The 25466-nt window shown below is 35.7% G+C and overlaps 1 protein-coding gene across 7 annotated transcripts in view; it reads left to right on the plus strand.

The window, feature by feature from the left end:
• ZNF385B (zinc finger protein 385B) overlaps positions 1–25466 on the plus strand; it is a 335826-nt gene that overhangs the window by 245651 nt on the left and 64709 nt on the right. For 5 of the 7 annotated variants that reach the window (XM_070475935.1, XM_070475938.1, XM_020903915.2 and 2 more), the window contains 2 exons: positions 15056–15094; positions 19068–19178. The exons of 1 other annotated variant lie outside the window; for it this stretch is intronic. In XM_070475935.1, the coding sequence (XP_070332036.1) occupies positions 15056–15094; positions 19068–19178 (150 nt within the window). The remainder of the gene's footprint in view (positions 1–15055; positions 15095–19067; positions 19179–25466) is intronic. One more of the 7 variants, XM_070475936.1, reaches the window with a different exon arrangement.

The raw sequence follows: 25466 nt of genomic DNA on the forward strand, positions 1-25466 counted from the left end.
TAACCTGACTGTGCTGGTGCCCTTGATCTTATACCTTTAGCCTCCGAGATTGTGAGAATTTATTTCTGTTGTTTCAGCCACCCAGTCCATGGTATTTTGTTATGGCAGCTCAAGCAGACTAAGACACATATGCAGCCTGTACACTGTTTTTGTTTTTGTTGTTATTCATTTGCTAAATCATGTCCAACTTTTTCAAGTTTCTTTTTGACAGTCACATATTAGATATATGCACAGATGCATTTGTGTGACGCTCCAGAGCTATAGCTATAATCAAGAGCCCCCATAAGACCACAGTCATCTGTCAGTTTCTCTGCTGATTGGCAGTATTTTCCATGCCTGTTTATTTCAAATGTCTTTGTGAGTCCTGCCATGTTTTTGCATCTCCTCCAGGAAAGGATACACACAATGAAGGTCACTGATACTTTATTGCAAGAGGCTCAATGATCTTATCTTTGTGAGAAAAATGGATTTTTATTACCTACCTTGAAATTATTTTTTTCCTGACTCATGAACAAACGTGTGGAGAAGAATAAAGATTATTTCTATTGTATAAAGTCCCAAATTGCTATATGATTCTTTGAATCATTCATAACAAGTTGTAGAATGAGAAATATGTTTACCATTTATTTTATCATTCTAAATTCTTTGAGATTCTGGATCATTCATAGTTTGTGATTTCAATGACTTTACCATTTATTTTATCATTCTAAATTCTTTGAGATTCTGGATCATTCATAGTTTGTGATTTCAATGACTATTTAAATGTTTTCTTTTTTTTAGTAGAAAAAGTCATATATTTATCAAGGAGGTCCAAAATAAAGAAATAAGGAGTCAAACTCACATTCACTTTGCTATGAATTCATGCCATGCTTCTCATGAGATGTTACTGTAAGGAAACCTGAAGTAAGCTAGAACATTCCATTTTTACCTGCCTTTAATATCTATATCAATTTAATGAAGTCCTTAGATTGTGTTCAAATATCCCATTTCTTTTTTCACTCTTGAAATCCTTTTAGAATATATAGGTATTATTGATAGGGTATGTAGATATGCATGTATGCTTACATAATATGTGGCCATATATGTGCTCTGTCCTTAATGAAATTATTTGTTCAAGGCATCCAGGAGAAAGCATGCATTCACAACCACTTGTGGAGTGTCTACATGTGCCAGTCTTTGTGCTAAGGAGGAGTAATAGTGAATAAGACAGAAACTGCTTTCACTATCTGGTAGATATTACTTCTTCCTCTTGTTTAATTTGTCATCAGATAACAGAGCATTCTGCTTATAATGAGTAGTGAAGTCAGTTGATAAAAGCTGCCAAGAAACATCAGGTTAAGACCTTGATGGACCTTTACAGGGTCAGGAATCACAAGGTTTCAGGAGCATGTGAAAAGAGGAACCCATAGTTCCACCATGCTGTGTCCTCTTTCGTGTCCCTTTCATTATCCTAGCCTCAACCTCACATGGCTCTGGAGCCTCATCTTCAGTGCTAGAGTTTCAAGGATTATGTGTACTTGGAGGGCACATCAGATTTTCTGGCAAGACAGATCTTCAGTCTTGGCGCTGTCCCAGGTCAGCATTTTTTAGAGTAGAGTCAACTTGGCAAAAGTGTCTGTGTCAGGCCCTCTTTTTAAAAAATGTATCTTATTCTTAACAAATCTCCAGCTAATTAAAAGAAGAAACCAACAACAACTTGTTCCTAGGTTCTTTCAGTGACCAAGCCTTTTTCTGCCTGTGGTAAAGTAGGAGAGCTTAATAAATATAAAATGTGGCAGAATATTATTGTACAAAACTTTGCTTCCAGCCCAGAAACAGTATTTCTAAATCAGTTGCTCTATAAACAATAATTGATGGTGGTGTTCCTTGAGAAAACTTTATCAAAAGCTTGGGAACCCATCAATAGCACAGACCTTTTTTTATTCTTCTCTCTAGATTCTTATATTCAGAATTAGATCTCAAATCTCTTTTGGGAAGGGAAAAACATGTTTTGGAATATTCTAATCCCTCTATTTTTATAGTGGCTTTTGAGGGTGCTAAAGATGAATTGGAATGCTATTTAGCAATCTGTGAAGTTTCAACATCTTTGTGGAACTCAGTAGGGATCTTGGAAAAATACTTTTTTTCACAGGTTTAGCTGTCAATTTAAGTTTTATTACCTTCCTTTTTACATTCTGATGCTTGAGACAACATGAAAGAACATAAAATAGTACCTTATTTTCATGAAATTCTAGTATCAGAGGGCTTTAGTATATTTTTAAAACATACTACAATGAAATTTTTTTTAACACATCTATGTTTAAAATAGGCTACATGTGTCTTTGTGGTACCCTTTTTGCAGAGCAGAAGGTTGTAGAATATAATCTAGTCTTCTCATTTCTTCCCATAGACAGCTCTGCTAATGAAAAGGGGGCAGTAAAAACTATCAGACAGGCAAGAGCTGGTTCTCCACCCTACAGTATTCTGAATTTAAATGTGTGTATTTCTCACAGGTTGTTCATGTGGGGCATATTTTTTAAAGTATCCAATAAATCCTCGTGGCTCCTAACATCAGGCCTTGCAGTATATTCTATTCAGAAGATGAATTTGTCTTGTCAGTCTCATACTTCTTTTCTCTTATTAGGGACAGTTTCTAGAGTCAAGTGAAGATCTGAGAGGTAGAGTAGGAAATATATGTGTTCTCTTTCGCAGGCTTGTGATTTACAAATAATTAGATATATACAGAAAGTCTCCAATGATTCAAAACTTGTATCTGGGTCTAATTTCTTTGTTTTCCTTATGTAGACATCAAATTTCCATAATATGTAAAAGGGTTAGTTCAGTTCAGTTCAGTCACTCAGTCATGTCCGACTCTTTGCGACCCCATGAACTGCAGCACACCAGGCCTCCCTGTCCATCACCAACTCCTGGAGTTTACTCAAACTCATGTCCATTAAGTCGATGATGCCATCCAACCATCTCATCCTCTGTCGTCCCCTTCTCCCCCTGCCCTCAATCTTTCCCAGGACCAGGGTCTTTTCCAGTGAGTCAGCTCTTCGCATCAGATAGCCAAAGTATTGGAGTTTCAGCTTCAACATCAGTCCTTCCAATGAACACCCAGGACTGATCTCCTTTAGGATAGACTGGTTGGATCTCCTTGTAGTCCAAGGGACTCTCAAGAGTCTTCTCCAACACCACAGTTCAAAAGCATCAATTCTTCTGCTCTCAGCTTTCTTTATAGTCCAACTGTCACATCCATACATGACCACTGGAAAAACCATAGCCTTGACTAGATGGACCTTGTTGACAAAGTAATGTCTCTGATTTTTAATATGCTGTCTAGGTTGGTCATAGCTTTCCTTCCAGGGAATAAGTGTGTTTTAATTTCATGGCTGCAATCACCATCTGCAGTGATTTTGGAGCTCAGAAAAATAAAGTCAGCCACTGTTTCCACTGTTTCCCCATCTATTTGCCATGAAGTGATGGGACCAGATGCAAAAATGATCTTAGTTTTCTGAATGTTGAGCTTTAAGCCAACTTTTTCACTCTCCTCTTTCACCTTCATCAAGAGGCTTTTTAAAAGGGTTAATTGTCATGATAATCAAATCCACAAAATTTCCATTTCCAAAATGAGCTGAAGCTACTAGATGCTAAAATGATTACTAATAGCCATTATCACATGATACGTACTTAAGTTTCAACTTTGAAGTACTTGCCTTCTAAAGGAAACAGTGGCATTCATTCATTTAGTCAGTCAGTCAGCATTTCTATCCCACTTCCTCCCCAAAACCACTTGGAACATCCTGTGTGATCTGAGAAATAAGGCTGCCTGACATGTTCCAAAGTGAGTCTTCTAACAGTCCTACCTGGCCTTGGACTCTGCTTCATGCCATCCTGGGGAGCAGGAACCAGAGTGGAGGGGAGAGAAAGGAAGGGCAGTCTATTTCATTACATAGGGAAGGAGCACTTTGACAAGAGTCAGAACACCACAATGGAGTTGTTTTCTTTGATCTTGAAAAAAGTAACTTGGTTCTACTTTTCCTCAATCTAAAACTAGGGGTAATTAATAACCTCTTTGTCTATATCATGACATCATGAAAATTTGAGTTATTATATTTATGGAGTATTGAGGATATGACTGACACTTTAGAAAATTTCTGGAATTTAGTGAATGTGAAAAAATAAAAACAATATAACATACCACCATCCTATTTTTAGTAATTTAAAATACCCATCAATTTCAAATGAGATGTTTATGAGGTGATTCCCAAACAGAAAAGCTGTATTCTTATAAATAAAACAAATATTTTTATTAATATTTCTATCTCTTTGATGTCATCTTCTTAACAAGTTACCTTAAATAAATCAAGGTATGTTTATCACTGGAGCTAGAATTGTGCATTAGAGCAGTCCTAACTAAGGTCAATGCTAAGAATATGGCTAAGCCCTCATTCGTGAGTTTTAAATTTACAGTCAGCTTGAAGAAGTCATGTCTGGCACTAAGCAGGTGCTCAATTTATGTTAGCTTGAATAATATAAAAGTAGTGCATACATAAAGACCAGAATCACCTGACTACCTGAAAACAAGGAAGAGGAATAATGAGTTTTGAGCAGTGCTGGGGAGGAGGTATATTGAGTGGAGGTTGGGAATAACCACAACTAGTTTGGCTAGATTCCTTTTTTCTCTGTTTACCTCTAATAATATTTAGATTATCAGGGCCATGTAAAAAGATATTTTGAGCCCAAAAGCTTTGCACATTGTCATTGACACCAAAGACACAAACATGTTTTCTTTTATATTTTCAAACTACTGTTGACTTTCAAATATAAAACCTTTATTCTCACATTATTTATTAATCAAATTGATATTAGTTAAAATGGAAATTTAAAATATTTTAAACTCAAAATAGTCCACATGTTCATTTATCCTTCTTGTTTTGATACAGGAAGTATATTCTAAAAATTCTTTGGATCTTTGCCTGTTACAGAACTCTCTTCACCATGCTGCCTTCTTTTTTATTTAATTTGTCAATTTAATTTGAATTTAATTTGCCAATCATATGAGAAAAACCCATGCAACCTGTGCAGTAATATCTAATTGTAAATTCAGTGTGACATCTACCTGTAAACTCAATGCCTCCTCAAAAATGACTGGTAGGTTTATACTCTATCCCCAAATATTATATAGCCTTTAAAGATATGTACATATGTGTGAAAACTTTTTTCTTAGAATATAAACATTAGCCTAAATAAAACTTTAAAAATATACAAGCCAAGATATTCTAGCTCCATAGCTGTCAGAAATAGCAGAGAAATGTATCAATCTGTAGACTTCTGGGGCAGGAAGGAAGGGATTAAAACAGATACATTTTAAATCAGTTCCTTCATAAAAGAACTTTCTAGAAAGAGCCTGTGGCACATAGCTCATCACTCCTTGTGCAATCAGACCCTCCATTGTCTTCTGAGAGAGCTGCCGCTTCACAGGCCCAGCCCCTTTAATGGATGAGTAGCCTCTGAAGAAGAATTCTGATACCCAGATGTGGAGTTCTTTGAAGCTACACTTTCTGGGGAACCATCATTTTGGTTACAAGCAAGAGTAATATCAATTTCCTGGGAATCAGTCGTCCCAGGAAATTATCAGCAATTCATAGACTTTCCTTTTTGCATTTGCTTCAGCCTCAAGGGTAATCACAAAAGATTATAGTCTCCATTTCAGCTTCCATATCACTGAAATATTCTTCTCTGCTGAGAACAATTGATTTCCAGAGGCCAGCTTTTAACCCCAGCTTCAGGAGGCCACTCGGACTGCGATGGTTTGATAACTTCCAAGAGTTGTTACTGTGATATGGTTCTGATGTGAGGCAGAGATTCAGTGATTCCTGACTAATTATAAGAATCCTTTTAAATAAAGTGATATATCAACTTCTCATGCTATTGGATATCGTTATTTTTTTTTTTCCATTTTAGTAAGTGTTAGAAGTTGAGGGAGACAGAAGGGTAAATAAAAGTTTTCAAATGAATGTTGTGAAGATTTTGAAGCCAGCATCCTGAGAGACTGAATTTCAGAATGGAAAACAGAATAATTCAGAAATGTTTCTGAAAGTCTTCAGAGGTAGATTAAAAATACCAGTGATTTTTGCTTCATAATATTAAGACTCTTCATGAACATTACTAAGGGATTTTGTGATTCATGACAACATGCCCTGTCATTCATATAGGTCTTTCTCCTTTGCTTGATTAGGAAATCTTGATGCAATGTCCATGGTCAAACTGTAAGGAAATTGACACATTTTTAACTGATGATTTTATTTTATTTGCCATATTCACTTTTCTCTTATATATGATGCTCTTACTCTGAACACACAGGGACAGAAAGGGCTTTGTTTATATTTGAAATAAATTTGATGGATAAAATAGTTTTACCTAGAAGTAAATGTTCCTTCGTTACAAATTCAAAACACTACATTTTCTTACAAATTCAAAAGAAAGGAAGGCAGTTCAGTTTAAACTACTTTTGGTGTGAAATGTAGCCTCCTTTCATCTCATAAAAATAATTATAAATCAAGTGAATAAATATTAATGTCAAGCTGTACTTATTTAATAAAGCAATTATCACCCCGAGAGCAGAGGAAGGCACTTTATTAAAATTCTTTATTTTACTTTGCAAGTATGGTATATTTTGTATTATATAAATGCAGAGTTGAATCAAAAATTTTTTTTGCTGAGAAGAGTAAATATGTATATACATATCCATCCATACAAAAAGGTAATAGCAAGATGACTATATAATATATAATAGTTTTTATGTAACCCACCCACAAAACTACTCAGGGACCACTTTCCTAACTAAAGTCCTTAAATATTAAGTGTGGCAGGGGAAGCCCACAATGGTGGATACGCTGCCTTGCATTGAGCCTTGCAGTCCTCACCTGTCAGGTTCCTTCTGAGTGCAAGAGTAAGGGATGCGTTGTCCTCCATTTGGGGGGAAAAGTACTTCATTTCCACTTTGCTTTACAGAGCGAAGAATACAAACAGGTCCAAATTTCCAGTTTTACAATTCTTCCAGCCTGGCAGGGTTTTCTGTTCATCTTAAACCTCTTTAATTTGTGTCACGGACCTGTTTTGCCTCAGTGTCAGGATGTATCTGACTAGCTATTGAACATCCTTTCAAGCTTAGCTTTGACAGAAGGGTTTTGAAAGGATGTCAATCAGTGCATTTGGCTGTTGAGGAGGGATATTGGTTTGTAAATCAAGAAAGTTCATTACCTCACTAGTCACTGAGAAAGGCCCTGTGACCTTTTTTTAGCCCATTTACCAGAAAAATAGGCAAATATATCACTATTACTTAGATTCAGAGACTTAGCACCAATGATTTTTAAAAATTGTGTTTATAATCATCAGCAAGTACTGTTTGGTTATTTGTATGCCTTTCTTTTCCCCACAAATAAAAAGTTCTGTTTTTTATTTTTTTAAAGATATTTCTCAGACTTATTTTTGGCTCTGAATTTTATGTTATAGAAGCTTAATCCTAGAGCCAAGTTTGGAGTGTTCTCAAGCCACTATTTTAAAAAGAAAAACAGGAAAGGCCAGAAAGCAGGTGACCATCTTCTATCTCAGATACTAACCTGTTCCTCCAAACCTCAGGGTGGGTATCTTCTTTCAATGTCCTGTAGAATAATCACTTCTCATAAGCTATCCTCAAGTGAATCCCTATCTTGTTTAGTACTTTAGCATTTCAGTACTTTAGTATTGAAAAACTATTCTTCAGTCCATATTCCTGAAATGGTATATTCCTTGTTTTATTTCACCCTGGGGAGACAAAATACTAAATAAAACATAGGTAACAGGTGACTCATTTATTTTAGTTTCTCTTAGTGAGTCCATTTGCTGTTCCCATCACTCTGAATGGTGTTTTTCTTTGGATAAGATAGTTCATTGTCAACTATGTACACACTGGGCTCTTTGTTGTTGTTGTTTGAAATATGAATATACATTATTGAGAAATGTAAAGTATAATACTTTGAAGGTAGTAACTTTTCCACAGAAAATATTAATAGCATTTGTCATCATTTTATTTTTTCATCTGTGCTATTACAAAATTCAGAATAGAGCTTAATTCTTATTCTTACTCTACAAGGTAGTTTTTCATTTTTTTAAAAATATTTTATAACTTTTCTCATAAATTCTCTCAACAGTGCATCTAATAATTTCACGGAAACTTTTTGTCACCTTGTCTTTGACAGTTGTTACTGAACTTTCCAATCTGTATGCATGCATTGGCCAAAAATTATTTTAGTTATAGGAACATCAGATAATAAGGATAAAATGAAAGCCTTTCAAGAACTTTCTTTGTGTCTTGATGGAAAAACACCTCTCTCTTCTCATGGTTTCCAGTCATATCTAAGCATTCATTTGTTCAAGAATGAAAACAAACTAAGAAAAGCACGGGATTTCCTTAAGAGACATAATTTAGATCATTACCTAAATGCCTTTTCCCTACATTGAAAGGAGCAGCTGAATTGGAATTGAGCACTGTCTGGGCTTCCTTAATACATCATATTAGCCAATTAGACTTTCCAAAATGCATTTTTAATCTGAATATGGGTACATACACCATTGAATTTCAGTTCTTAAGTTTACTCATTTAATGTTTGAATAGAAAACCTCAGCACCTGAAGCATTTTGGGCATGTATGTGTCCATGCAATGAGGTATGAGTAAACCTTCAATTAAATCTCATACCCATTGCAGATATAAATCGAAAGTCTTATTTGTTAAACTGAACTTTTTGAAATGCTCTTTGAAGTGGCTTCTTAAATTACCCAGTAGCATAACTACAGCTTTGCTGCAACTCTCTTGATCCCTGGCAGTGTGGAAAATCACCAGGCATGTGGAGCCAGCCAGGAAAATGGAACATTTTACATTTGCACTGACCATATGATTGCACACAAGGATCTACTGTCAGAGTTAGACATTCAGCTTCAGTAAGGTGCACAGGTCTAATCTTAGGGCACCTCCCATTAACAAAATAACTACTGTCTGAAAAAGAACTCAAAATTTATTCCTTCAACCTAGAACCATTTAAAAATTATCCACCAGAGTGTTAAGCTGGTTTACCACTAAAGAGAGGGAGATGGTGAAACCACCCATTCCTTTCCTTTTAGCTTTCTCGCTTGTACCATTTGGAAACTCTAAAGTTCTAAAAGTGTTAACAACGTAAAACATTATTTTCTTGTAGTATCTTCACAAAAAACTGTTAGAGTTTAGCCAAAATATGTGTTGTTACTCAGTCACTCAGTTGTGTCTGTTCTTTGCGACCCCATGAACTGCAGCACACCAGGCTTCCCTGTCCATCACCATCTCCCAGAGCTTGCTCAAACTCATGTCCATTGAGCCGGTGATGCCATCCCACCATCTCATCATTTGTTGTCCCCTTCTCCTCCTGCCTCCAATCTTTCCCAGCATCAGGGTCTTTTCCAAGGAGTCAGTTCTTCCCATCAGGTGACCAAAGTATTGGAGCTTCAGCTTCAGCATCAGTCTTTCCAATGAATATTCAGGACTGATTTCCTTTAGGATTGACTGGTTTGATCTCCTTGCTGTAAGGGACTCTCAAGAGTCTTCTCCAATACTATAGTTCAAAAGCATCGATTCTTTGGCATTCAACTTTCTTTATGGTCCATCTCGCAGTCTGTACATGACTACTGGAAAAACCATAGTTTTGACTCAATGGACCTTTGTTGGCAAAGTAGTGTCCCTGCTTTTGAATATGCTGTCTAGGTTTGACAGAGCTTTTCTTCCAAGGAGCAAGCATCTTTTAATTTCATGGCTGCAGTTACCATCTACAGTGATTAGGAGTAACTCATGGTCATCTTGTTATTCACTGGGAAGTACCAGGCCAACCACACTGTACCAGAAACCCACTAGGAAGGTCTCTAGGTGAGATGCATCTGTCACTTAGCTCTCATCCTTAGAGAACTTCTGAAAGCAGATCACCGTAGTTTCCCTTTCTCTTTGAGGATATGATGATGCTGGTGGCTCTGAGATCCAACTGTTGTCTTGGGACTTGGGAGCTGAAGAAAATTCTCTGTGGAGGCCTCACAGATGGCTGTAAAAGCCAAAGAACATGCACTTTGCAGTTTTCACCAGTTGTATGATTGTGAATTTTGTGTGAATTTCCCTAAATCATGGGATAATGTCCTTATCCTTACATATTTAGTATGATTTTACATGTGAAATTATCAGAATCAATCACAGTTGTATCAAGGCAGTGAAAATATATTTAGGAATTATCCATGGTAAAATTGTGTTTCTTTCCCATTCTCCTGTTTTATTTTTTCCTAGTAAAACACTCTGAAAGTACCTTATTAATAACTTTAGAAATACTTGTTCCCCTCACTATCTGAAAGTAGAGAATTACTGTAAAATCTTCCCTAAGTTGAAATGTTGTAAAGTGAAGAAGCAGTTTCCTTAGGACACATCTTGTTAATGGATGCACAAAATAAATCCAGATAAAGCACAGATGCCCAGACACAAGTCAAAGCTATGGTGGCTGGACGCTGAGATGCTGAGTGTAGTTCCTGGGGAAGGAGCTGAGTGGTGCTGCTGTTACTGCTTGAGATGCCCACTGTCTCTCTCTGTTAAGGTAATGCTTTATAAAAGCATTTCAAAAGAAATGCTAAACACCATTTTCAAATTTCAGCTTTTATCATAAAAGCAAAAATCCTGTTGGGATTTCTTTCAGTTAGTGAAAACAGGTACTAATACAGGTCTTTCATAAAACCAAATGGTGCAAAGCAAAACTTTCAAAAGCAGGGAGTACCTGTATAGGCCTCCCCAACTAGAATGTTGTATTTTTGAAGGCTTGTTCTCTCCTTTATGTCCACCTCCCAAAATAGTGCATGGTGGTCATTTAATAAACTATTGTTAAATGAACCAATTTTCAAGAAAATACAGTGTGTGCAAACTAAAAATTATACACTTATAAAAGTGTGATGTGTTGGAAAGGAGCAAAAATTCCCAAGGACAGAACTGTCTAGGTTGATATGAAACAATCTCTGAAAAGGTTGCATTTTTTTGTTATCAGAGTGCTCTAGAAAGAGGACATTATTTTATGGCAGAAATACACATCTCTAACATTCTATATGTGTTTCTTTTTTTATTCTTCTAGAAATGAAACCAAGGTGGAATTTCTCAAAAAAAAAAAAAACTATTCTAAAATTCAGTTTAGTTTCCTTTCAAAATAGATCCCAGGGTGTTTTTTCCTTACCCTAGCCATCCTTTTTGTCATGGAATGTTGTTGTTCAGTCATTCAGTCCTATCCAGCTCTTTGCAGCATGTCAGACTTTATCCTTCACTATCTCCCTGAGTTTGCTCAAACTCATGTCCATTGAGTCGGTGATGCTGTCCAACCATCTCATCTGCTCCTCCTCCTCCTCGTGCCCTCAATCTTTCCCAGCATCAGGGTCTTTTCTAATAAGTCCACTCTTCACATCAGGTGGCCAAAGTATTGGAGCTTCAGTTTCAGCATCAGTCCTTCTAATGCATATTCAGGACTGATTTCCTTTAGGATGGACTGGTTTGATCTCCTTGCAGTCCAAGGCACTCTCAAGAGTCTTCTCCAGCACCACAGTTCAAAAGCAAACTGTGTTATGGAATAGATAATTCTTATTTGATGAATTCCAGAGCTTTTCAAAGAGGGCCTAACAATATGGAATTTAAGTGAAAGATGTCAGACTTTCTAAATTCATTTAAGGGGAAAAAGAAAGGAAAGAAAAGAAAAAAAAATATGTTCTGATCTATACTCTATTTGGTTGCTTTCAATCGCTGGACTGGCTCCACTTACATTTTCTACAAGGAATGTTGACCACCACTAGGGAGGCTCTGGAAAGGGCCTGGGTCCCCACTTAATTTCTGCAGGTATCAAAATACTGCTAATTATCAATCAGTCTCAAAATATGCAAAGGTCTACAATGTTTTGATAAAATAATAGTAGTGGTACTAGTAGTCATAGTAATAGCTTTAGTGGGTCTGAGACTTAGATCAGTGTGGCCTATTATTTTCTTAAGTGTGTTATTTTAGCCTTTGTACCAATTCTGGTTGGCTTTCTGGTGGAGTAATGGTACCCCTGTGGCACAGGAGCGCAGCTGATTTTGTTTGCCAGTCACAGTGTGTGGTTTTAGCAAAGAGCTAAATATGGCACTTGGTTGAATCAACAGTCTGGGGAGAGTGTGCTGTGTCATTTGTCTTCCTTTCAGGTGACACTGATGGCATTCAGTGGACCCCTGTCAGGATGCTCTGGGTGGGAGAAGCAGTGGCAGGATGGCAAGTCTCCATTTTAACACATTCCAGATGCAAAAACTCAGGTCTCACCGCATGCTGTTCCAGGGTAACGTTCCATGTGGCTTAGTTTTATTGAGACTTCTGATTTGAAATCCAAAGCAATACTGAGTTGTGTAATTGAAATAAGGTTGCCAATGATACCTGTTTGTATTTCCTGATCTTTGAGAAAAGGACTTTGTCTTGGAATAGTTGTGTCTGCTTTGTTTCTATTTAAGTTTTTAAGGATTTGAAACAAGTAAAACAGTCATAATAAAGGCATATGGTCAGAGTATTTAAATATAAAAGGCAAAACCTTTTTTGTAGTAACTTCATAGAAATAAATTGCTCTTCGGTGACATGTTATCACTTTTAAAAGTGTCAGTTCCTGAATATTTGAAGTTCTAATGAGACCCTATTGTCTCATTCTTTGCCATAAATCCAATAATGGAAAAGAAAAGGATGAAAAATAGTCATTCTTTTTGTACTCCTGTAATTGGACAATATTGCGATTAAAAAACTGATGCTTTGCCAAACTTCGGGAAAGCCGTAAGTCACAAGGATTTAGTCGCTGAGGTCTGCTCTGCAGTAAATCAAGGACAGGTGCAAATGATGACCATCACCTGCTATGTGTAATCTCTAAGTATTTCTGGAACTTTTTTTTTTTTTCTGTATGCAAGCCCAACAGTTACAATGGGGAAAGAGAACAGGGCGGCCCCAATTTTTATTTATGGATTTCCTGAAGTAGCATAAGAAGAAATGGACTTATCCTTAGAAGGGCATATATTGGTCAGAAAGAAAAAAGCTGAGACTCATTTCTCCAGGAAACTTACTTAAACACCAAGCAGGCCTTCTGTGTAGCTTGACTGGGCACCTGCCCTTCAGGCTGCAGGAAATTCTGGAAACATTCCTCCTTTCTTTGCAAATCTTACCTCCTACAGCAGTGCTACCCACAATATCCATAACTCTGCTGGGTGGTCCGTTAGCAGGGAAGAGTGGGGGGAGAGGCTCCTGCCTGAGTTTGAATCCTGACTTCACACCTACAAACTCAAGGGTGACCAGTTATTAAGCCTCTCAAAGCCTCAGATTCCTCATTTGTAAAAGGAGGGTAACAGTGGTATCTATCTCACATGATGGTGGTGACTGCACAAGATAATCCCTTAGTAGAGTTCCTGGCACATGCTAAGAGTTCTGTAAATCTAAGCTGCTCTTATTAAGATGTTTATTATTATTGTTACAGCTTAAAGTATTAGTCATGCAGTCGTGTCTGACTCTTTGTGACCTCATGGACTGAAGCCCGCCAGGCTCCTCTGTCCATGGGATTCTCCAGGCGAGAATATTGAAGTGGGCTGCCATTCCCTTCACCAGGATTACAGTTTAGAGAAAGAAATTAAAAGGCAAATACCCGAGGAGTATAAACACATTGATGTCACTGTTAAAGGGAGGATCCTGGATGCTTAAAGTGTGAGAAAATCAGAAAAGGGGGAAAAGTTCAAAGTAAGGATGGGGCAAGAGGGGACAGACCTTCATGGGCCTTCACTTGCCTCACTGATTTGCTTACTCATCACCCTTTTTCATTTTTACAATGCCCTTTCTTGTGTTTGACTCATCCTACCCCATCTAATTTGGGACAACATCTGGAACATATTAGACCTCCAGAAATGTTTGATGAGTGACTGATCTTTAACTTTTTAAAGTCAAAAACCTGATTTCTGCTCCTGTTTCGTAGAAAAGCTAGTACTGCCTGTTAGACTGTATAATAAGTGGTTACCAAATGCTTCATAGAACGTTGGTTAAAGCAGATAGCTACGCTTAAGATGAAATGTCCTCATCTTCAAGGATAGTATGGATACCCAGCCACATGTGAGAAACCCTGGCATAATTCTTGAGCAGTCTTTTTTACTATTTAAGTAGTGCTTGATTTACTCCCCTACCCAGCCCCACGTGATGGCCGGCGAAGTCATTGTAAGTCTCATTGTAAGTTCATACAATTTGAACTTCATCCCCTTGAAAATTATTGAGATAGGTGAAAGGTTTGTACTTTTACTTTATTTGCCTAAAATTCCACCCAGGAAAACTATCTCAGATGTAAATGTCATCTAGTACTAAGCTATTTGTTCCTGTCTTCCCTACCCTGGATTGTCTGCCCTCCCCTGGACTTCATCCTGCCTTTAGTGAAGTGCTGTGGTGTGAGTTTTTCCCCCTTGGCTAGGTCTTATTTGCAACTGCGTGTGTTTTTATATGATTGCTTACACTGTGTGGATATAAATTACTTTTTGGAATAATCAGTGAAAGTAATGATCTTTTTAAAAAGAACTCATACAAATACAGATTTGTAGTTCCATAAATTTTGTGAATACCCCCAAAGATACCTGTTTATTCTTATTTTGATAATTGAAAATATAATAGATGGTGTGATAAGACTAGCTTCATGAAGTCCTTTTATAAGTACTGTAATAAAATGGTTAATTTGTCCATACATACCCTCCAATTATCTCCTCAATTCCTGGCAACAGCCACAACCCCATCTTTCATTTTTATTGCCTACCAGTTAATTGCACTAATAGGTTTTGCTTTTCATTTCTGCATGACTTTCATTAGAAAAAGTGGCAAGTGCTAACTCTTGCTGCTTTTTAGTTAGTACATATTTCAGACTTTTTAATCAGAGATGAGCAAAGCAAATGGATTTTTTAAAATTTCATGTGAATATGCTTGCTAGCCTCAAAATTCCAGATGACTACTTCTGACTTTTACTCTTTTAGAAAAGAAGAGGCTTATTTGGGACCAATAAATTCTGCCAGGTAAGGAATATTGGTAGCTAGAGCTATGTGGTAGTTTGTTGTGTTTTTTATTTTTTTTTCTCTAGAAAAGCTTTTTTTAGTACTATTTACCAGTGAATCAATCTTCTCAATTCACAGACAGGTTTCTTGGGCAATGTGAACTAACATGAGCTAATTTAATGAGTATTTAACAAGGCATTTATTCATTTAAAAGTGATGTAAAAATTTTAATAAAGATGTTTGAAAACATTTGTGCTTTTTTAACAATCAAATGTGTATGAAATCCAATTGAATCTTTAAAAATAAGAGTTTGTTGTTTAATTGCAGTACCTTAAATAATTTTCCTGAGTATTCTACATAAGGAATGATTATGATATATAGTATTGACTATACTAAATTGAATCATTTTCATTTATCACATTTTATGATTTATGAGAATGTTTTTATTCAGCCTGATTGTTTTATTCCTCTTGAAAATTGGTGATTGAATAAAAGACTTGCCATTGATTTAGTTATACATATCTCTTTATGAAATATGAAATATCTCTGGTGGCTAAGACAGTTAAGAATCCACCTGCCATGCGGGAGACCTGGGTTTGATCCCTGGGTTGGGAAGATCCCCTGGAGGAGGGCGTGGAAAACCACTCTAGTATTCTTGCCTGGGGAATCCCCAAGGACAGAGGAGCCTGCTGGGCTACAGTCCATGGGGTCACAATGAGTCGAACATGACTGGGACTAAGGACAAATCATTATGATTAGAGAGAAATGAATTTGCATTAGGGGAGGAAAACATTTAAGTTGATATAAATTAACATTATACTTATTATTTTTATCTAAATTTTAAAGTATTTTAGGAATACTACAAGAAAAAATTCAGGATTTTACTACTCTATACTTTTAAAAAAGAAAGATGTAAAAGCCTTTTCTACATTGTTGCTAAGTCTGGATCCTGCTGAAATGACCCAGATATTTGTAGTTACTGGTGCTATGTCACTTCAGTTGTGTCTGACTCTTTGCAACCCCATGGACTGTAGCTCGCCATGCTTCTCTCTCTGTGGGATTTTCCAGGCAAGAATGCTGGAGTGGGTTGCCATTTCCTTCTCCAGGGGATCTTCTCGACTCAAGGATCAAACCTGCATCACTTTTGTCTCCTGCATTGGCAGACGGATTCTTTACTACTAGCACAACCTGGGTAGCCCTTCAGATGGCAAATACTGAAAATATCAGATAGGCAGTGTCTGTTTCAAAATATCGGATGAATTGGCAAGTTTCTTTCTTATACCGTTTAAAGTCTTCTTTCAACTAAATTATGTCCTCCCAAGTGACATATAAATAAGAAATATAATTATAGAATTCTATGATAAACAGGGGAAAAGAAACAAGATTGAGACAGGAAGAAAAAGTGGACCTTTTCTTGAAATATCTATAACAAAATAGAAAATCAAGTGGAAAATAGAGAAAATTTGTTACAAGTGAGAAATATGAAAGATAAAATTTTCATGTGATTAGCAGTTAAGCCATTCAAAGGATGAAAAGAAAGCCAGAGTTAATGACAGATACAAAGGAATAGAGTAAAAGGACCGTTTTATGAGGATAAGTAGGATTATGTGTATAACATAGAGAAGTCAATTCTAGCTAAGAATTTCTTGAAGGAACCTCTTTAGTTTGCTTCTCATGAAGCAGATGGGTGGGAACTCACCTGCCTTTATATGGAGGTGCTTAGCCAAAACTCGCTTTTCAGGAAGAGCACTCAGCCTTGGGAACATCAACAGTATTTTCAGGTTAATAGGGTATAAATATGAGATTTGAGGAGAATGCATTTGTATTAGGAGTTACTTGAAAAATTATGTAGGCAGCTAACAGTTTCAAAAATTGAAAGGGAATGTTTATATCCAAGGTTATATTGGAACTCTCAACAGATATCTTGGTTTACTAAAAATTTGGAACTAGGTTTTCGTAGATGTATCTTTTGTCTATGTTTCTATATTGAAGTATGGGAACCACTAGGATGTGCAGATTTAGATGATGGAAGTTTTAATTTTTAACTTTCAATATATTTTTTGAAGTGAAACTATGATTTCTTAAGTATCATTGTTGCATTCTTTAAAAGTCTATTTTAATATGAAAAGTGTTAGAATAATAATAATATATACAGTAGTATAGGCATATTACAAAAATGAACGTACAGAAAGTGTGTTTAGGAAATATTCATATTGTTTTATTCTAGATAGTTCACATGTCACTAGATGTATTTTTTAGAACCTTACAACAGAAAATATCTCAATAAAATGCTCTTATTTTTTTAACTTTGCAAATTAGTGTAAAGTTTTCCATCCTGCCAATATAGTTTGGCTGTTTTATTTTTAAGCCTGTCTAAACTGTTTTGCATCTCTAGTAACAACCAGAAAGTTACAGGTTCATGATTTGCAAATTGATGAGACTTAAGTTTTTACACTGTGAGTATACTAAGGAAGTGGACTAGGGTTTAATTTTCTCATATTTTGAGATTTTTGCCCATAGAGGTTTTTTTTTTTAATTCTTATTAAATGAATTTTAATACAATCAGTTACAACCTTGAGCAAAACAAATCCCCAGATTTTCCAGTAATGATATTTTATATTAAATAGTTAAGCATAATATTCTTAACAGTTTTTTTTCCTCTTTCCTCTTTTTTAAGTTATCATAAATAAAATTGACTTTTGGAGAATGCCCACAGTCCTGTAAATTTCCATACATGTATAAGTTTGTGTAACCATCACTTCAGTCAAGGTATAAAATAATTCTATTACCCCAGAAAACTCTCTTTGAATTTCTAAGTGTTCTGAACGATATAACCTGTCTTTATAGTAGGAATACATTGTCCTAAACTTGCAGCAAAAAAAAAAAAAAAAAGCTATTTTGCTGTACTGTTCAATAAATCTGTGTTCCACTCTCCTTTCTAATGAATTTAAGTTCTAATTGCTAATTGTACACTTGGTTGATTTATGCTTCTCATCAGGGATAGCATTCATTTTTCCTTTCTACCAAATATCATCAACTAATCCAGTCCTAAGCTCTAACCTCTGGAGATTTCCTAGATGATGGTATCAGTAGATCTGTCTTTGTTCACATTACATCTGTTGATAAGTTATGCTTTGTTCATCATCCGCATTGTTTTTTGAGCTGCCAGTTGTCTGACGTTAATGCTGGATTATTATCTAGAGTACACAGGAGAATCACTGCTGCATTTCTTTTTATAGGCTCTGCAGATAGTGTTCTTTATTTTTCCAAGTATCTTCATGGCTTTGTGCCATGCTTTTTCTACACTACCATTGTATATTTCTCTGTCTATGTATGGTACATGCAAACCAAAGAGAGGAAAGTCACAGGCTATAAGTCAAAACCTTACTTGAATATTTAAACAAGGGTTGCATATTAACCATTCTGTTATGGACATTTGAGTAGCATGCATTTCCAGTAAAATGAATATCTAGAGTCCATAAACAATAATAAATTATTTCAAAATAAAGATCAACATTTGTCTAACTGTACTATAAGTCTATCATTTATGACTTTGCCACAGATAGAAAATTAAGAAATTTAACCATATCTATAACAGTCATCACTGAGGTCATTTCAGACCATCTTAAGTATTATTACCTCACACAGAGAAAACATTGACAAGTTAATTTTAACCCTGATATTTGGATCTTGAGTTTTCTTGTTCTATGAATCTTTTAAGGTTTTTCAAGGTTTCTTACATAAATATAAGGTATCTTGAAATGTTGTGATTCTCCTGTGATTGTTTTGTGTGTGTTTCGATTTGAAAATTTTTTGTTTGTTTGTTTTTAATTCTTGGAAATAAATGTATTACTAATGAATGAGATTGTTTATGATCCTTGTTTGGGAAATAAGAGTTGAAAACCTTATGGAATAATATAGCTACTTTTACTTGTACACACTATTGTCTGTCCTTTGAAGCTATACAGTGACTGTTTTGTCATTTGCTCCTCAGATGGATCCTGTGCAAAAAGCAGTCATTAACCACACATTTGGAGTGTCCATTCCCCCAAAGAAGAAACAAGTTATTTCTTGTAATGTCTGTCAGCTTCGCTTTAACTCGGATGTGAGTATCACCTTTTCACTGCTCTCTGTAGTCTGTCAGCTTGGAGTCTGATTGTTCTGAACATGGACATCTCTTCATATTATGTATTCTCTAGAAGCACATTTATTGTGGGCAATTGGTGGCCCGTTTATTTCAGTGTGCTAGATTTTAAAGGGAGTCAGATTCAACGTTAGAAACTTGAACCACAGAGTGGCTAGTATCAAAAATCAAGGCTTTCTCTATGTAATCAGTCTCATCTGTTTCATTGTATACTTAATTCTACCAGTTATATTTACTTTTCAGAAATACATTTGGATAGCAGAAAATATTTTTTAAAAGTTTAAAATGCAATGAAAATATGAAAAAAATGCAATGAATGTTGAAGAAAACCATTCTTATTATTCTTGAGATAGCAAGTACCACATTTAACTGTGTGTGCCAAATCATATTAAATACCTGAAAGAATAATTTATTGCACAGTTTATATTTTCCTGGAAGATAGAAATACAGGGAAGACTTTGTAAATTATCTTATCTCATAAGTATAACCATCATGTTTTAAAAAATGATAATAAGGAAAGGATACAAATTAATATTTTTTGAAAGTCAATTTTAGAATGTAGAAATAAAATAGCAATATCACAATAAATAATATTAGAATGTTTATAATATTCAATTATCAAGTAAAGCCAATGACAAATGCAAATCTGAATCTGGCAACTGTATATTATATGTGGTATTTCCCAAGATATTTTATCATCAAAGTCATTTTGCAAAGAGTATGTTATAAGATTCATGAGTTTCAGAAATGCTAAAATAGTAAATACCTTTCTTTGCATATACCAGTAGATGATATTTTCATAATTCTATTTAGGAAACATAATGAAAATTATAGTCATTGGAAAAGAGGAGATATGCTTACCATGACTTATAAAAGTATATTTAATGCAATTTCAACCAAAACTCCAAAGAATTTTTTTGGCACCTGCTAAAATCTTTCTCAAATTCCATATTCAAGAATTAAAATGTTCCCAAATAAATTGAGAGATATATAGTACCAATTCACTAGAAATCTTGGTATTGTTAAGATGTCATTTCTTCCCCAACTGATCCATACACCTAACACAACTTCAATAAAAATCTTAGAAGGCTTTTTTTATAGAAGATACCAAGACATTTCTTAAATGTAATAGAAAAGCCCTATGATAGTCAAAATGTTTTTTAGGAAAGAACAAAGTTTGAGTACTTATACTTTTTGATTTTAATACTTACTATAAAACCTATAGTAATCAAGACCATGTTATTGGTGAAAGAGTAGGAGACACATTGATCAATAGAACAAAATAGACCCACACGTGTAGTCAGTTCATCTTCAACAAGGTTGCAGAGCTAGTTCAATGGAGGAAGGTCAGTCTTCGCTACAAATAGTACAATTGGATATCTACATGGAAATTTTTCAAAAAGAATCTTGACTGCTATTTCCCACAAAATATGAAAATTAATTCAAGTAGGTCTTAGCATAACTATAAACTTAAAACTATAAAACTTCTAGAAAATAACATAAGAGAAAATTTATGTGACCTTGAGTTAGACAAAGATTTCTTTGTCTAAAAAAATATGAAATGAAAAATGTTAATTATAAAAAATGCTCATTATTGGACTTCATCAAAATTAAAAATGTCTCCTCTTCAAATAACACTATTAAACTGTTAAGAAATTGAAAAGAAAAATTACAGACTGAGAGACAATATTTGTAAGACACATGCCTTGTATGCAGAATATTTATATAACTTTATGATTCAATAATAAATAATAAATGGGCAAAAGATTTACATAGGCACTTTACCATGACAGATAAATATGCAAAACAATTGTCAACATCATTAGCTATTAAGGAAGCAAACCACAATCAGATACCACTATACCTATTAAAATGATAAAAGTTAAACCAATTGATATTACCAAATGCAAAAATGAGGACCAACTGGAACTCTCATTAACTGTTGTTGGAAATAAACCATAGTGCAGATCCTTTGGAAAATAGTTTGATGGCTATTTATAAGAATTTTTATAAAGTGGTAGATACATTTCTCATACAGCCCATCAATCCCACTTCAAGGTATTTATCCAAGAGAAATTAAAACTTTTGCCATATTTATATATCTTTATAGGAGCTTTATTCATAATTGCCCAAAACTGAAATTGATCCTAATGTCTATCAACTGATGATGAAATAAACTGAAATATAGCCCTGCAATGGACTCAGCAGTAAAAGAAGTGATATACCAATGCCTCCCACATCATGGGTGAATTTCAAAGGCAGTGTGCTAAATAAAATAAGTGCACACAAAAACTATACACTTTATGCTTACACTTATGTAACTTTTGCAAAAGACAAAACTGTAGGGATAAAAATCAGACACATAATTAATAGGGACTGAAGTTGGCATTGAGAAATTCATTACCAAGGGGCATGAGAGAACTTTTTTGGATGATGGAAATACTCTTAAGTCTTCATTGCTGTGGTAGTTACACAACTGTTTTGTTTTGTTTTTCTCTTCAAAACTCATAGAACTCAATACCTAAAAAGACTTTTACTGTATGTAAAGTATACCTCAGTAAACCTGACTAGGAGAACAAAATCAATGTGATAAGAATCATGAAATATTTTTTAAATTGAAGACTAATTATAGAAACATGCCTACTAGATATATTAAACTACAGTATTGCTACTAGATTTAGGTATAATAATTAAAGGAACTTTTTAAAGAAAAAGCAGAATAATAAATACTGAAAATAGATCCAAGTATATTTAACATTTTTGCCCAATTATTATCCAAATTTATGTAGCCATGTAGGAAAATTAGCATCTTTGTAACTTTATGAATATAAAATGAATATGTTCACTACTTAACTGGCCACTGACAAAATGAATGCCCAGGTGAAGACATGCTCCATATTTAATTCTAGCATTCCCATTGCAGTGATGCCAGATGTTGAAGCATCTCATAATACAAAGCAAAGAGATTGTAAAGTAAAATTGCAAAAAGCTTGCAAAAGATGCAGACATGTTGGAGAACTGTTTAATACAAAGTCACTGACAAATGAGGATCTGCCCGTTAGAAGTATTAATTTAACAAGAGAAAAATTAAAAGGTTGATGATAGACAGGCTGCTCAAAGTAAAATGTTTTAACTATCAAGTGAATAATAAGGACTTTTGCAATTATGAAGCCCTTGAATTAGGAAAAAAAGAAAACATTTATTTACACGGACCAAAAAGAAAATTAATTTTAAAAGAATCATTGAAGAATATTTTTCCATCCTATTCCCATCCTCCTAATCTCCATGCCTTTCTCTCTCTGCCTATCATAACTTCATTAATATTTCTTGCCTATCTTTCCTGGGTTTGTTTATACAGATATAACCAAGTATGAATGTATACTCAATCTCCTTCCTCTTCTACATACAAGGTAGTATACTATTTGTGCTTTACTGGTACCTTGCATTTTTTTTTAACATAGCAATATAGCCTAGAGAATTTTCCCTATCAGAACCTAGCAAGCCCCCTCACTATTTTTTCATAGGTGTGATAGGCAAAGATGTCCACATCATAGTCTCTGGATTCTTCTACTGTATTACCTTGTAAGGCAAAAGGAAATTAAGGTAGTAAATGGAATTAAGAGCACTAATCAGCTGACCTGAAGATAACTGTCCTGGATTATCCCACAGGCCCAAAGGCCCTTAAAGGTAGAAGACGGAGGCAAAAGAGAAGGTTAGAGTGACATGATATAAGAACAAATTGAGTGACCATGGTTTGTTTGAAGGTGAAAAAAGGGACCACATGCCAAGGAGTGTAGAAAGTTTCTAGAAGTGAAAAGTCAAGGAAATTGACTTAGAGCCTCCAAAAGAGAATGCAGTCCTGCTGACACCTTGGTTTTAGCCCAAAGAAACCTATGTTGGACTTCCAACCTCAAGAACTGTAAGATAATAAATATGTGTCGTTTAAGCCACTGAGTTTGTGGTAATTTGCTACAACAGCAGTAGAATACTGATATAGTAGTCTATGTGTAGAAGTTCCATGGTTTCTTTAACCAGTCCCTTATTGGTGGACACTTAGGTTTTTCTTATCTTTGGAGTTAACATAGATTTTCATAACCAATAAATGACAGATCTTCAAAAGAGACATGGGTTTGATCCCTGGGTCAGGAAGATACCCTGAAGAAGAAAATGGCAGCACACTCCAGTTTTCTTGCCTGGAGAGTCACATGGACAGAGGAGCCTGGCAGACTACAGTCCATGGGGACACAAAGAGCTGGACATGACTGAAGTGATTTAGCACAGCATGCTAGTACATAAATTTGGGTCTCTTGCCTATAAATCCACATCTCTCCCATTATCTTATGTTGCCTTAAAAATTAACTCATTGTCTTAGCACTTACTGTGCTCCTATTTTAGTTTATGCCAAGCACTATATATACTAGGGGCTTCCCTGGTAGCTCACCTGGTAAAGAATCCGGCTGTGATTTAGGAGACCCCAGTTTGATTCCCGGGTTGGGAAGACCCCCTGGAGAAGGGATGGGCTGCCCACTCCAGTATTCTTGGGCTTCCCTGCTGGCTCAGATGGTAAAGAATTGCCTGCAATGTGGGAGACCTGGGTTCAATCCCTGGGTTGGGAAGAATCCCTGGAGGAGGACACGACTACGCACTCCAGTATTCCTACCTGGAGAATGCCCGTGGACAGAGGAGCCTGGTGGGCTACAGTCCGTGGGGTCGCAAAGAGCCAGATGTGACTAAGCACAGCACAGCATACATACTAGACTCCAGAATCCAGCAGCAAGTTTTACTAGTAAACAGGGTGTGTGAAAGCTTTCAGGGATTAACCTTATTGGATCCTCTCAGAACATGTTCTCAGTTTTCAGCTCTATATGTTCATTATTCTATGCATAGAAATGCTGCACAGTGTAAAATATGGAATTAACAGTCCTTGAATGAGATTTAACCCTTAACTTTGAACTCTGATAAACCATTTCACCACTGTGGGCCTCAGTTTCCTCTTCTGTAACATAACCAAAAACGGACTACGTGGTCTTTGAGAGGGTCATTCCAGCACTATGATTAAAAATCATTTCATGGTATTTCTTTAGAAGGATGGGATTTAATCACTTCCATCTTACAGGTGGAATAGCTAAGACCTAGAAAGAATGATTATGCATCTTATTTGTTATTTGTGTCATGGGTTGAGTGAGGGGAGGTATGTCAGTCTTCTTTCTACAGCCTAGAATTGCTCTGGGAGCAGATTCGTCTTTGACATGAGCTTCATTCAATGTCAGTAATTTTCTTTGTATTTACTAACAGAGACATGGACAGATGTACCCGTGAGCACGTGACCACTGGCTTTCTTGTCATCACTAAAGCTCTATTGATAATGGAGAAAGAAATTAAATTTCTGAGTCATGCTTAGACTCTGGGCAGGAAAGCCACACAGTCTGGATGGCAAATTCACAAGTGTGACATATACATGTTCTCAGTGTTTAGTAATGGTGCTATAATCTGCATAACTGAGCTCTGAAACTGAGCATTCTTTATTTGGGGGAGAGTTTATTATTTTATAATTACCCTATTTACATTTTAATGTAAGAATTAAGAAGATGCTCATCCTTATTTTCTTTAATAACATTTCTAAATCAGCCTAAGACTGAATTGGCTTTCCTCTTCAGTGTAGAAAATATGTTTATTGAAAAATCTGGAAGGCAGATTTGCACAGTAAACAGACTGCATTCTGCCATTCTCCATTACCCGTATAAACTGTACCAGGGCAGACTTCATGCATAAAAATTCAATGTGACCTAGTTTAAGTGTCCAGTAACCCCCTTTGTTCAGCTTTTATCATCTCAGTAGAACTCCACTGTAGGAAAGCAAAATGCTATAGCTTTATTTACACAATACAGCATTATGCAAATGAACAAGCATTAATCACAAACATTTCCCAAGTGAACCTTTGCGTATTGACACCATTAACTTTGCCAAGGGGCAGGCGTTGCAGTCCAGGAATAATATGTCTTTCCAACTGAGTCCTAGACATTTGTTCAAATGTGTACATCACCCATATCCCTATTTCTTCTTGATCACCTTTTTTCTGTATAATGTGGTTTAGAGTGAGCACTGAATGAAAATGTCCTGGGCTTGAATGCTCCCTTCTTCTCCAGTGAACAAGGGCACTGCAACTCTAGTGTGGGTATAAATTGATAAGCCTCAATCTGGATCATTCCCATTAGCTGGGAAATATGTTCCTAGAGTTAAGCCTTGCCA

The sequence above is a fragment of the Odocoileus virginianus genome, chromosome 13 (genome assembly GCF_023699985.2).
Source record: "Odocoileus virginianus isolate 20LAN1187 ecotype Illinois chromosome 13, Ovbor_1.2, whole genome shotgun sequence".
NCBI classification, from domain to species: Eukaryota; Metazoa; Chordata; class Mammalia; order Artiodactyla; family Cervidae; genus Odocoileus; species Odocoileus virginianus.